Source organism: Orbicella franksi, chromosome 6 (assembly GCF_964199315.1).
Source record: "Orbicella franksi chromosome 6, jaOrbFran1.1, whole genome shotgun sequence".
Classification (NCBI taxonomy): Eukaryota; Metazoa; Cnidaria; class Anthozoa; order Scleractinia; family Merulinidae; genus Orbicella; species Orbicella franksi.
The window spans coordinates 11974782-11989184 of NC_138150.1; the positions used below are offsets into that span (position 1 = coordinate 11974782).

At 38.0% G+C, this 14403-nt stretch overlaps 1 protein-coding gene across 5 annotated transcripts in view; it reads right to left on the reverse strand.

The window, feature by feature from the left end:
• The window catches only part of LOC145489620 (DNA-dependent protein kinase catalytic subunit-like), a 294091-nt gene that overhangs the window by 51110 nt on the left and 228578 nt on the right, over positions 1-14403 (reverse strand). For all 5 annotated transcript variants that reach the window (XM_081468622.1, XM_081468620.1, XM_081468625.1 and 2 more), the window contains 12 exons: positions 13965-14067; positions 10238-10365; positions 9057-9270; positions 8427-8605; positions 6705-6873; positions 5148-5213; positions 4494-4593; positions 3434-3525; positions 2700-2771; positions 2123-2251; positions 1074-1190; positions 300-455 (listed from right to left, as the gene is read on the reverse strand). In XM_081468622.1, coding sequence (XP_081324748.1) covers positions 300-455; positions 1074-1190; positions 2123-2251; positions 2700-2771; positions 3434-3525; positions 4494-4593; positions 5148-5213; positions 6705-6873; positions 8427-8605; positions 9057-9270; positions 10238-10365; positions 13965-14067 — 1525 coding nt within the window. The remainder of the gene's footprint in view (positions 1-299; positions 456-1073; positions 1191-2122; positions 2252-2699; positions 2772-3433; positions 3526-4493; positions 4594-5147; positions 5214-6704; positions 6874-8426; positions 8606-9056; positions 9271-10237; positions 10366-13964; positions 14068-14403) is intronic.

The window sequence follows — 14403 nt, forward strand, 5'->3', positions numbered from 1 at the left end:
GTTCCACATGACGGTGAATGACGAAGTTGAGGAATATATTTAGATGTTTAAACACCTGATGACAAAAGCACAGCCCAAACAAGAGAGACCATATATGGTAATTTTTGTATAAGTTCCCCCGAGCTTGACCACTATTTACATTAATATATGTTCAGGACTAATGTAGTATCGTTAATTAGGACATCATAGTTAGTAACTCTGATGACATGTAGGGCAAACCTACAGTGTACATTATAGTTTATATGATTTGTTTGACAAAAAATCTCATTCGTTCGAATCTGCTAACAACACCCACTTACCTGAGGTATTGCAGTGGTACTCCATGACAACATAGTGACGACAAGATCCACTATAAAGTAATTGATTCCTTCCGTGCCTGGCTGCTCTTTCTCTTTCATTTGTAGGATTAGTTCCATTAAAGGATTCAACCAGAACTTAGCATAAGGTTCAAATATCTTCCAAAAAATATCAATGAAGTGCATATTAATGATTGTCGGATTATGTAAGCACCAACTTGTGTCACGCGATACACATGTAAAGTGACTTTCCATTAGGAACAAGTCGTTGATACTGGTTAGGATCTTGTCATTGTCGCTATCTTTTTACCCTTCTTTCCTTTTGTTGCCAGTCCTTATTAGTCTGAATTTTTATGTAGTCGCTCTCTCCCGTACGGAATTCGATGTTGTTAAGTGACGAAAACTGATCAGTTGATTGGCCGGCATGATTATCAGTTTATATAAAGTTACTTTGGTGACTTTATTTGTAGTTAACCAAATAATTGATTTAGGAGTACAATCTGTATTGACATTACTGGAATGGTCTATTTGATTGAGCCAAATCTCTTGAACACGAGCTGAGGAAGAGCAAAAGACAACCCAGCAATTTGGGCAGATTTTGGCAACCACTGGATGTTTAACTAACAACTTGGTTCTCCTTTTTTTAAAACACACGCCCTCTGTAAAACTTTTCCACAATTTTTTGACATTAAAATGTTAAGTTTTCCGATGTTCATTGTTATAACAGAGGAAAATAAAACTAAGACTGAAGGCTTTTAAATTTAAGATGATAACTACCTTGGACTCATTGATAACCAGCTTAGCAATGAAGAGGCGGATGTTCATGTGAGAACTTGATGTCAGTTTCTTGTGTAATGGAGACATCCACGCAGGCATCTCGGAAGGTGATACTCCCTATAATTAGACAGAAAAGTAGCTGAGTAATTAGATTACGACTCAAGTGCAAAGAGGGTTAAGAAATGTAACTGGTAACTTCATTAATCGGTCAGTATAAAACGCAGACTGCAAACTGCAGACTACAGACTGCGGACCGGGGGCAAAATACAGACTAACGGTAAAATGCAGAATGCAGACTTTTTAACTGTATCGTTTTAACATTTCCACCATTGAGTCCTAACCGTAAACATGCTAACCGGGGCGTTATTTAGGCAACCCGTATAGTGCAGACTTTCCCTCCGATTAACCTGAATAACCCTGTTTACGGTAAGCACTCGACAATGGAAATGACACGATATATACCTAAAAAGTCTGTAGTCTGCAGACTGCATTTTACCCCTGGTCTGCAGTCTGCAGTTCGCCGTCTGCCTTTTACACAGACCGCTTCATTAACGTAACTTTACAACGAGTGTCTACGTTCACTGGAAGGCAGCTGGTGTTTGTGTTTAGCTTAAGAGAAAGCTTCTTTGGTGATATTTTCGAACAATTCTGGAGACACATTTTTTTACTGCTACCTACTCAAATCTCTTCTTGGAAATCCCACAAATTATACGTTTGTTATATTTATAGTCAGTTAATCACACAGCCGAATCACATAAGTTTCCCCCGTTTCCTCAGCAACTTCCTGGTTGTTTATAGCTAGGTACATCTCTAGCCATGGGAGGAACATAGAGGAAAAAACCAAGTTACTTCTGCTAATTAAGGTTCCAGTTTGGTGATGACGACTGTGAAAATGACTAACAATTTTACTGGTAATCCAACATGCTACCATATTTACGTCTGCAGACGAATACAACTTACAACCTAGTCAGCAAAAACAGCTGCAAAGTTTAGAATTCTCGGAAAAACACTAAATTTTCAAAACATCACACGTGGAACGGAATAAATACCTTTGGTTGCTCAGGAGAAATTTTATTTTGTACCAAGTGTTTTAACAAAGCAGACATTTTTGCCATACACTCATGCTTGTTCAACTCATCCATCTCTACTGTATCTTCAGTCACTTCATACGACTCTTCCTGTGGTAAAGGATATTACTGTAACTCTTATATTATATATGGAACATTATACAAACAGAAGTATTGTATGGCACTGCACTGTACTGTACTTTATTTGTCATAATATGTACATTAAGTAATTTAAATAGCAGGGTTGTTTTAATTTCAGCATGTAGGTTGTTACCAACAAGCCATGAACTGACGTAACTGGTGTAATAACCAAGCTATGGTACTAAGCTGGTACAGTGGTTAGCATGAAAGATGTAACGAAAAAGACCGAGCACTTACTCTACATTTCCCTAGTAACTGAAAATGGTCCGAAGCGGCTAAGATGAAATACAGTAGTTGTGAGCAGAAACATTGCATTAAGAGGTAGGGAATGTTTGTAAAGAGAAACAAACGTTAACGAGAGCAACCGCTACAGTATTCATTGCTATCATAAGTCTAGCACTCTACAATTCTACTTTACCTTCTGCTCAATACTCGAACTACTCTCACTTCGTCTATTCGAAGCTTCCGTTATCTCAGTTGCGGAATAAGCCTATTAAATTACAAACGTTTAGATAAGGACAAAAGGAAGCAAGGAGCAAAACATCTTAATATGTGGTCTTAAGCTCAGTACTTTTATAAGCCTAATTAAGTACTTGTCTAGCATATGCATTCTTTTACCACAATCTGGTGAGTAAAGGTTACAAAATAAAATAGTTTCATCACTTTCGTGTTGCACAAAATTCAGTCCACATTGGGTTGTAAAGGAGCATGTTGGACACAAAAAATGAAAATCACTCAGCGCTGAGCAAAAAGCTCAATATAGCTATAACGAACAGACATTCACACTAATCGTCAGAGAAAATAGCATTTCTTTGCAAATCATGAAGTTATATTTAAGCAATAGCACACTTTTTCTGTGTTTACATAGCCTCATCTAAACACGAGGAGGGTTCGGAGAATTCAAAACAGTTATGCAAACCCGAGACGTAGTCGAGGGTTTGCATAACTTTCGAGAATTCTCCTAACCCCCCAGTGTTTAGACGAGGCTATGTAAACACGGAAAAAGTGCTCTATTGCTTTTATAAAATAATTCTCAAAAATACGCGCGAATCTAAGATGTCACAACCGTGTTTACATACTCTCATCTAAACACACCTATCGGCCAATGAGAGCGCGCGTAGTAGCTCAGTTATTTTATAAAAGGTAATTTACCTGTATGGGTGTAGAGAAATCATACTGACTAACATCTTCACTAAGGCTACTGTCCGCAAGATACTGTGAAGCCATGTAATGAACTGAGCGACCTAACCAAGCAACATTTCAAAAGGGGTCAGTTTTCAATGTTTGAGTCATAGAAACAAACATAACATTTCAGGTTTAGGACCATTTTCTAACATTAAACGTTAACCGTTTGCCCAATGCCTTCTCTACCCATAGTGAAATGTCGTTTGCTGATAAGCATTTTTGAAATGAAGTAAAAACCCACCTACAGTTGTATGAGAAAATAGATTTTTCCAGGCTAGCCTTTAAATGTTTTTATCAGCAAATGTGGTATCTACGGAAAATTTCGGCAATTTGGGTTCCTAGACCAAATTTCAAGTTTTTTCAAGGACCCAATGGGCTGAAATCATTTTCACGAAGAGAACACGAGAGAAAACGTTTCATGCCTTAAACAAGTTTCAGCACACAATAGTTTGAAGAAATCTCACAGCATCATACAATTTCCAGCTGAAGTTGATAATAACAGTAACAGGTTCTTGCTACCCCCAATTTACTCCAGCAGTAAACGGCGAGCATCAGTAATCTAAGAAATACAGTACAAAGTTCTGATACAAGAACAACACTTATCGATATACAAGGGTGGTACAGCATCCTGTTTTACAATTTTCACCTGCACTCCGATCGCATGTGTGAAATGTTTGCTTACCGGAGATAAAACCAGTAAAAAATTTAAAATGCCGGGTCATAACACTTACAACGGGTTCTGACTACAGTGATCTGACGTCGAAAATGTCCTAGGTAATTTGGAAATGTTGTCTCTTACAAGAGATGATCACTCATGACAGGCGGTCAGTTCCACTGTATTAAACGTTCCTGACCAAAGTAACGACTCAGTTAGGTGTTTCAAACAAAGGCATTTATGGCCACAAAGAAGAAGTCCCATTAGCTGATAAGACCGTGCACATAAAATTAATAAATACCTAAGTATTTACAAGAATAGCAAATTTACATGTATGAACAGCATATGTCAAGTAATAGAAAACCAACTTACCAGAGATCTCAGCCGTTCCACTCTGACCGTTTTCTTCTGAGGCATGAGAGCGAGCCTGCGTTCTTATTGTGGTCATTTGCTTTTTTCTCTCAATGGGAGCCTGATATTTAAAAGAAAATTAATTCACTACCATTAAAAGGTTTCTGAAGGACAATTAAGGTCATTCCCCAGTATTGCATTGCGCATCCCTACTGCGCATAATTTCACGCGTGATTAGCGCCCGCGCATTAAAAAATGGCGGCTTTTTCTTTACAGCTGGACCTCGCCATAGAGGTAAATCGTCATTTTCTCGCAAACGAGTACGGTGACCTATCATTTTTTCTCTGTTGTTTTGAATCGAGTAATAAATTTCTCTGTGTAAAATAAATATGGACCAATTCTCAGAGTAGAACCAAAAACAATCGTCGGAAACATGAATTTAGCAAGCAATCGTGACTACAAATATGATGTTATTATAAGGATTTACTGGGTATAAACAAGGTGCTGTTGCTCCTAAACGAACATGGGGACCCCTCAGTTTTATTTCAAAATTTAAGTTCCTATAATTTAAACAATCAATAGGCAAAGTTTCACAAAAATCTCAGTGCAGGTTCTTATTTCAGTGGAATGACCTTAAGATGACATTCCTGCTATACGGAGGAAAGAAAAACTTACAGAAAGTTCCACTTCAAACTCATACGTCTTTGTGTAGTCTACTAAGTTGTCTAAAAGCAACTGACCCTGTAAAAGAGCGCACAATTAACACCTCAAAATGCAGCCAAACATGTAGCTGGTTTAATTCTATTGATAAATTAAAAAAATGTGAATAACAAAATTAAGACAACTAGACTTGATTTAACTAAGCATGCTCTGTTATGTTCTTAGATTGTAAAGGAATACACTTATTCTCTTAGAGACTGAACTTTCCTTAAGGGACTGTGCAATAATTACCTGGAAGTGGGGGCTGGGAAATAGATGAAATATGCCCCAAACCTAAGTCATACCCCCCTTTCATTAAACAAAAATTAATTTCCACCCCCACCTCACATAATGATAATATTAAGGCTAAACCCCCCCCCCCCTCCCTGAAAAAAGTCTCCTCCCATTGATTCCCTCATACCTAGTTTACTTGTTGGAGTTCTTCCTCCAGTACAGACATCACTTCAAATGACTCTTCAACGTATGTCGAAGAGTCCTTTGAAGAGTCATCAGAATCACTGGACTCTGCGCTTGTGTCTGACCATACTCTGGACTGTTTCAGTGAAGCTCAATTTAATTAATCATACTGTTTGTATTTACCATACTTAAATTTGAGATCTTTTGAATTCCAGAAGCTTCGTTGGAGAAACTGAAAATACTATTCAGGAATTCCTGTCTGATTGAGCTTTTTTTTGAAGCTCAATTTAATCATACTGTGTTTTATTTACCATACTTTAAATTTGTATTGCTATTAAAATTTCAACAGTTGGGTTTTTCATTCTGCTAAATTACATGTATGATGCCATGTGTGCTAACATCGGCATCTTTCTTTTTCATTGAATAACATTTTAGTGCTGCTTTTGCAACTTTAATTAAAGTTTCCGGTTTTACTAAATCTTAGTGCAAATAAAGTGGCACTGTTTTAACATATATAACAGAGGCATTCCTTTCCTACTGGATGACAGATAGGAAAACAACAGTTCATAGATCAGAACACCTTAAGAGTTGATAAATTTGTCAGTTTTATTCCAATGTTAGTATTTAACTCTAATAACTCTTCCACTACTTTTCCAGTTTGCAAAAAGGAATGAAAAAGTAATGCCCCCTCCCTTCTTGTTATCATTTTCTCCTATGTCCCCCTCTGATTTTCCACCCCCCCTCCCCACCCCCGTCAGGTAATTATTGCACAGTCCCTAATATATCATTTATTCACGGTATGGAATCAGCAGTGTTCTTTGTAGACATATTAAGCTAAACATCTTAAAAATATATGCCCAATGCACAGCAGCACTCATTTTTCAAAAATATTTTGCTCAAAAGGAAACTATTATTTTTGAAAAGAATTGTTCCAGCATGGTATCAACACTGCGCTTTATACGCTCAAGTGCATTACATTCAATGCATATCTACTCAGTCATACGATTAAATTTAATATCACAATTACAAGATTAAACTTTAAAAACACCTGTGAGAAGATAATCTTAAAGAAAAACTGCCAATGGCACACAGATTGACTTACGGGAATGAACCAACCTTTACTGGATTTTCAGAGAAAAGAAATCCAACGTAAAACTTCAGCTCTGTTTGTGTACAAGATATAAGAGCTACCAAGGCATTGTAAGCACAGCAATGGTGCTGTCTCCTCAGTTCAAGAGCAACGGTCTCACCACGCATGTCTTCAACTGTCGCTACACGAGCCGCCCTGGAAAGCAAAGTTGAACTTCAAAACAATAACATATTTTTTTTTATTAGATCATAGCGAACGACGTAACGTGTTGAGAAGTAATATATCAAACAGGAAAGACCGTGTTTGACCACATTTCCAAACACCGAGGAGAGAGTTGAAAATACGACGCGCAGCGGAGTATTTTTGACGATCTTCGAGTGTTTTATGTATCTTCTCAATCGAAACTAAAACTAGGGAGAAAACGGAGAAATAAAATAGTAAAAATCTATGCTAATTAAGATCAAATATCCAAAAACCGTCAGTCATGATTTCCTTTGTTTAAACTTGATAAATTATTAATGTGTTTGAGAAGGAATCATGCAAGATATGTATGTTTTTTATATTTTTTTTGGAGCCTGTACAACTTAGTAAATGGTCAAATGTTTAGCTCTTTGTGTGAAATACTAAAGGAGATATTGAATCTCAAAAATTGCAAAATGTCTGGGTGGCAAAATTGCTAATTAGCCCATAATTCTTTGTAAAATTTTGATATACAATACATTGGATACAACACACTGAGCTCCAATTTCTTGGGGCAGTGCACTGTGATGCGTCTGTTCAATATTCAGAGTTGACAGTTTGGTAGCTTGTTCAGAAACTGAAGACCTCATGCTATGAAATCCCAAATTAATCACATACAGAAAATGCTGTATGTAGCCTGGTGCATGTTTGCGCATTTTAGGGAGAAATGCTATTCTGCAGCAGCATCATGTCACAACCCATACAAATCGAGACAATTTCGCCATGTCGCCAGGAGACTGCTTACAGGAGTTGAATGGTTACGAGACGCACCACCAAAGACTTAAAGGACCTGAATAGTCCTTCGTTTATTCAGATGTTTAACCATGATCAAATGCATTCATATACCCTAGTTTAGGACCACTGACTGATCAAACCATGTACGAAAAACCATTATACAAAGGCGTAACAAAAGCATCCATACTGATCCTACTATCTTGTGATTACATCATCTTAACTTAACCCATAAAAATTTCTTTTACAACAAATTATCATAACAAGAATGACACTCGTGAATTCCCTTTTACTCTGTTCCCGAAAAGAACATAATTTTTGAAACAAGGTTTATTCACCACAACAGTGTCATATTCAATGGACAATCGGGCATGGGACGCAAAACAAATTACACATACGATATTCGATGCTAAAAGCTTCTTTTCGAGGAAAATCTTGGCGAAGAAGTAAAGCAAATCCTTCGTGTAGGATTCGTGTTAGAATGTTCAAAACGGATTGTGGCTCTACTTTCCCCGATTGGACAGAATGGTACAAAGGATTTTTTTCTGTCCAATCAGGAGGCAACATTTGTACAGCCGCTTGGAACTGGCCAAGGAAAACTGCGTCCCCAAAAGCCCCTCTCTTCTACATTTCGGCGCCGATTTTTTACCTCACCAACTCGACATTCTCTAGCCCTCACTAAGGTCTGGGAGGGTGGTTTCATTAAGTGCTAAGCTCGAGACTAACTATATTTTCAGTGTTTGCTGACTGTATCATTAACTTTTTACTCCACTTACTTTGTTATTGCCATAGTCAACTCTTTTCCTGTTTTGACTTCTCCTCCTACATAAGCCTCGTTGATGCTAGATTCTGGAGTGTTCAGCTCAGACTTAGGAAATTGAGAGTACAGTATTTCCACCAGCTCAAAACAACACAACTTGGACGTCACTTGAGATACAAAGTTTGCATCTGATGGCTAAACAAACATGTTGGTGATTACCTCTAAAACGTAGTTTCTTTAGTTCAATAGTAAAAGCCCCTGACTGATTAACATCAATTTAGATGGGATTATTTGTGTTAGTCTCATTTACACATGCACAACGTTCTTATAACCAGAAGATAGTCGTGGGCTTGAGTTTTAAGACAAAAATTGTGCCATACACATGTGGTACTCGATAGCCACAATAAAACTGGTATTGTGCAATAGTAACGCAACTAAAGATTTCACTAATCTTAACGAAAACGAGTCTTTGTTTCCTTAATGACATATTCCGGGGTGGGGGTAAACAAACTTGCAAATAAACGCGTGCTAGGAAAACATTTACACTATCTTTCAGTCATTTCTTGGTTAAGTCAGTAGGCCATGGAGATATGTAGAACTTCAACTATGAATCTGAACATGACACATGTCATATAGCTTATTTTACCCTCAATTGCTTGGCCTCTATAACTGCCATTACATCCTTAATATGACCAAGGTAAAACTTTCTTCTTGCTGCAGTAGATGTGTTCAAAAGGAATGTGATGCAAACACGTTCAACTACAGCTCTACGGCGTTCTGGATGATAGTCTCGCTCATTCAAAAATATTGAGAGGCACAAGTCCATTGCTTCTTTTGCTTGATCAGGCACGTGTCGTAATCTGATTGAATTACAATAGTAGACCTTGAGTAAACGTTTAGTTAAATATCTGTTATATACCTCTTTATTCAAATTTGTCATGTTACTGCTTGACTACTGTGTATTTTTCTGTGTGGACCGGGGAACTACTTGAGTTCCGAATTTATCTTCATCAGCACTTTTGCATTTACCAATACTTGTTACATTGTATAGGGCTCCAAAAAAGTCAACTTTTTATATCCACGACTGAGTATATGCCGTACATTATAGTATTAACGTCAGCACACACTAGTGGGCGTGTTGCGGCGAATTGAAGGGGGACATGTTGCAGCGACAGTTTTCCTCGTGTGAAACGCCTGTTCTTGTGGTGAAAAAATTCTGTTGCATGATATTCAGCTGGTTTGTGAGTCTTGAAGAACGGACAAAATGAGCTTAATTTTCAATGTCGCATCATGTTCAATGCTCTCGCAAACTGTTCCCGCTACAACACAGAAATGAACTAATATCTGCTTCATGTGTACCAGCTTGCGTTCTATCCATGCAACACGCGCCCTATGCGCACACACGAAGGGGCTTGTCCCCTCTTCATGTCCCCAACACATGTCCTCTGGTGTGTGCATTGTAGTAGTACATTGTATCTAAATGAAGAGCATCTTACTGTAAATATAGGGAATCCAAAGACAGGAAGAGACTAAATTGTCTTTTATTTTGTGGTTGACTTCTTTCAGAAAAAAAAAAAAAAAAAAACGTCCAGCAAAGTTATCAGTGCAACCTTCCTCTCTTGCTACATTAGAAAATAATCCCAACCAGGAGGATAAATTGAACGGTTGAGTACATTTATGGAGAGTTTAGGCTGTTAGTCTTCAAACTTGTTTTTGTCGTCTTTTCAGACGGGACCGGTAAAATGATAAGTTAAAATTATTTTTAATTCTTCTTGTTATCATCATCACGTTACATATATCCAGCAAATATTCTTTAGTTAAACTTGCCTTTGAATGAAGGCTGCCAAGGACTTCTGAATTTGATCTTCATGTATATGCTGACTCTCACGGCAAATGATAGTTATTAACAGCTGAAGTAACATCAGACTGCTAGAACTGACAAAAGATGCAAGGAGCTACAGAAAAAATGAAGGAGAGATAGTCAACATTCAGTTATCATTGTATAGATTGTTTAAAGTAAACCTCTAAAAAAATTCTTTTGGCACACGTTTTCCCGCAGTGAATGATAAAAATTGGCGAAAGGAAACTTCTACGTTTCCGAGCCATCTTTACTCCATTTCAATTATAAATAACGGTTGAACGTATTATAAGTGTCAGTGTATACTAGAGTGTTTAAATGCATTAATCAAGCATTTGATGCGTTGCTAATTTTTTATCATTCACTGCATTTTGAAATTTTAAATTAAACTTCGGTAAGTAAGTAATAAAAATGTTCGGTGTGTAGCCAGGCATGTTAAAAAATTGGTAAAAAAGGAAAGGAATTAAATGGTTGTCACTGGCTAAAAATATGGTTATCGGACGTTTCGGCCACTACTGTTGCCTTCTTCAGCAAAAGATGGAAAATGCAAATGTTAAACGGCGTCCTGCTAGAATATGTAATAGATGTGTGATAAAACTAAATGAGCACTAGTCTCTAGAGTATTCTTGATGAGTGTAAAAATTCTTAATGCCATTGTACACGTTCGGTAGCGCTATGTGTTCGTTTATAGCGTTCCTGTCTCGCACGGAATGCCAAGCTTCAAGAATTAGTCTTTGTTTCCATACTGATGATCTGTCGACAATTTCAACGTTCTCCAAATCTATTTGGTGACCGTTGAGCATATGGTGTTTGGCCAATAAAGAGTTTTTGTCCAATGTTGCTATAGCCTTTGCGTGTTCTTTCATACGTGTTTTTAACGCGCGTGATGACTGACAAACATAGACACAGTCACAATCTTTACATTTGATCTTGTAAACAATGCCTCTGGAAGCCTCTTTCTCGATCTTGTCTTTAGGTTTTTTGAGTATGTTCGAGATGGTACGAATAGGTTTATGGGCGACCTTGATATTGAAACCTCGAAGAACGTTTGCGACTCTTTCGGAAAAACCTTTGGCGTAGGGGAGGATGACAAAACCACGATGGTCGGTATCATTCGTTTCTTGCTGTCTACTCAGTTGGCGGCCATTGTGAATGAAATTTGCAGGGTAGTTATTAGTGGCAAGGGCTTTCATTACTCGTTTAGTTTCCCGTGAAACTTCCTCCTCCGTGGAAGGAATGTTCCTTGCGCGATCCATGAGAGTGCGCACGACCGAGTGTTTATGCTGAGGATGGTGGTGTGATTTGAAATCAAGGTAACGGTCGGTGTTAGTAGCTAATTCCTGTAAACAGACACAGCGATCGAGCCATCTTCTTGTCTGGTTGTTTTTGTGTCGAGAAAGGCAATGGAACCTTCTGATTCTATCTCGATTGTAAATTTGATGTGAGGGTTGATGGAATTGAGATGTGAGTGGAATTCATCTACGTGCTCTCTTTTAACACATACGTGGCTGTCATCTACGCATCTAAACCACCATTTAGGAGGGTTAGGGGTCGATGAGAGAGCCTTTTCTTCGACATGTTCCATGACGAGATTGGCCAAGATGGCGCTGACTGGGGATCCCATCGGACAACCGAAAATTTGTTGGTAATGGTTGCCTTGGAATATGAAGAAATTGTTGTCGAGGACAAACTGTAGAAGTGTCATGATATTTTGGATAGACAAGTTGGTTCTTTCCGGTAGTGATTGGTCAAAGACCAGTCTCTCTTTAACCACTTCGATTGCCAGGTGGGTTGGAATGCAAGTAAACAGTGACACGACGTCAAAAGATACTAGAATCTCGTCGGGATCTACTGACAAGGTGCGGATCTTTTCGACGAAAGATGCACTGTTTTTAACTGTGTATTCATTATTCTGAAGTGGCGACAAGATGTTGGCGAGGTATTTGGATAGTTCATACGTGGGAGATCCAATGGCACTCATAATTGGTCTGATAGGGACGTTCTCCTTATGGATTGTTTACAGGAAAGCTACTAGCACCGACCGTTACCTTGATTCCAAATCACACCACCATCCTCAGCATATTAACACTCGGTCGTGCGCACTCTCATGGATCGCGCAAGGAACATTCCTTCCACGGAGGAGGAAGTTTCATAAACCTATTCGTACCATCTCGAACATACTCAAAAAACCTAAAGACAAGATCGAGAAAGAGGCTTCCAGAGGCATTGTTTACAAGATCAAATGTAAAGATTGTGACTGTGTCTATGTTGGTCAGTCATCACGCGCGTTAAAAACACGTATGAAAGAACACGCAAAGGCTATAGCAACATCGGACAAAAACTCTTTATTGGCCAAACACCATATGCTCAACGGTCACCAAATAGATTTGGAGAACGTTGAAATTGTCGACAGATCATCAGTATGGAAACAAAGACTAATTCTTGAAGCTTGGCATTCCGTGCGAGACAGGAACGCTATAAACGAACACATAGCGCTACCGAACGTGTACAATGGCATTAAGAATTTTTACACTCATCAAGAATACTCTAGAGACTAGTGCTCATTTAGTTTTATCACACATCTATTACATATTCTAGCAGGACGTCGTTTAACATTTGCATTTTCCATCTTTTGCTGAAGAAGGCAACAGTAGTGGCCGAAACGTCCGATAACCATATTTTTAGCCAGTGACAACTATTTAATTCCTTTCCTTTTTTACCAATTTTTTAAGTAAGTAATATGTAACAGCAAAAACTGACTTTCGGTAGGAAAAATGTCGAAGATCACTTAAAGGATTTTGCTTCTTGTTTGAAATAAGTTCAGCAAAACGGCCATTTCACGCTACATATGCCTATTTCTGGCTCTTTTCTAAGAGATTGCAGCCAAATAGTCATTTAGGCTTAAAAATCAAATTCAGTATCTAGGTACACGTACATATTGATCAACATTTACACTGGGGACCCCAAATTCAGCACATTAACAATAAATTAGCAAAACTAATAGGTTCTGAAGTCCATACCTATAACACTAGATTTGTTACTATAACTTCAACTTATACAGGCCACAAATAAATAATAATTACAGTGCTGCTACTTTTTCTTTCGTTGCATCAAAACTATAGGAAACCATTCCATCTGAACTAAAGAAACTATGTTATACCTATTTCTACAAGCAATACAAGTTGTACCACCGAAACTTGGTCTCGCTATCTTTGTAATCTTGGAAAGTAAACATGGCGGACAGTTGCTGAATGAAATTTTCGTTTATTCGAAAGACGTCACTGACTCCAAGTTCAGGATATTTGAAAGCATGGGGAATTTTTCAAATGACTATTGTTGCCCTTAGACAACAAATGTTTTCAAGAACTCGTATTCGAGGCATCTAAGAATCGTAAACGCAGTGATTTCGATGATCGCCAGCAGGTCAGATCGAGTGACCCAAATTTATTTTTCTTCGAATGGTGCTAGTCATGTTAAGACGATGAGTACAACTGTGAATGAAGTCAACAACGATATAACAAAGGTATTGGATGAATTTATTTTTCGCAGAGTTTTGCTTGTTTGTTTCAATGCCTAACTCGATGATCATAACTGATTCACAATCGATGTACATTTAAGCTTGATACGGCTACATACGAGAAAACAAACCTGCACTAAAAATTAAAACCAACCCCAGCCTTTTCAGTATACATATACCTTATCTAAGGCATGAATGTAGTCATTGTACTGTGGACCACCTTTGATAAACTCTGTTGACTTCAATGGAAAATTATCTCCCACGAAAGTGTCCAATGCAAGCCTGAAAATATCAAATGGAAAAAGGTAATTTTCTTGCTATCTACTGTAGAATACAAACATTAGATTGTGTGGTGCATTAATATGAATTTAAGAGCTTATTTACCCTAAGAAACAACCCCCTCCTCCCAATTTTATGATACATGTGCCTATTTCTGGCTCCTTTCCCAAGCCAAATGGCTACATTGCAAGATGGAATACAAAATGCCCTATCGCTTTGAGGCACATAGCTCTGCTTTTCGGTGGTTTTATGGGTCTTTAGGTGCCTTTGTTTGTGCTCTTGGTCAGTAGAAATTCAATATTGTCCATGTAAGCTAAATGGAACTGTACAAATTTGCAA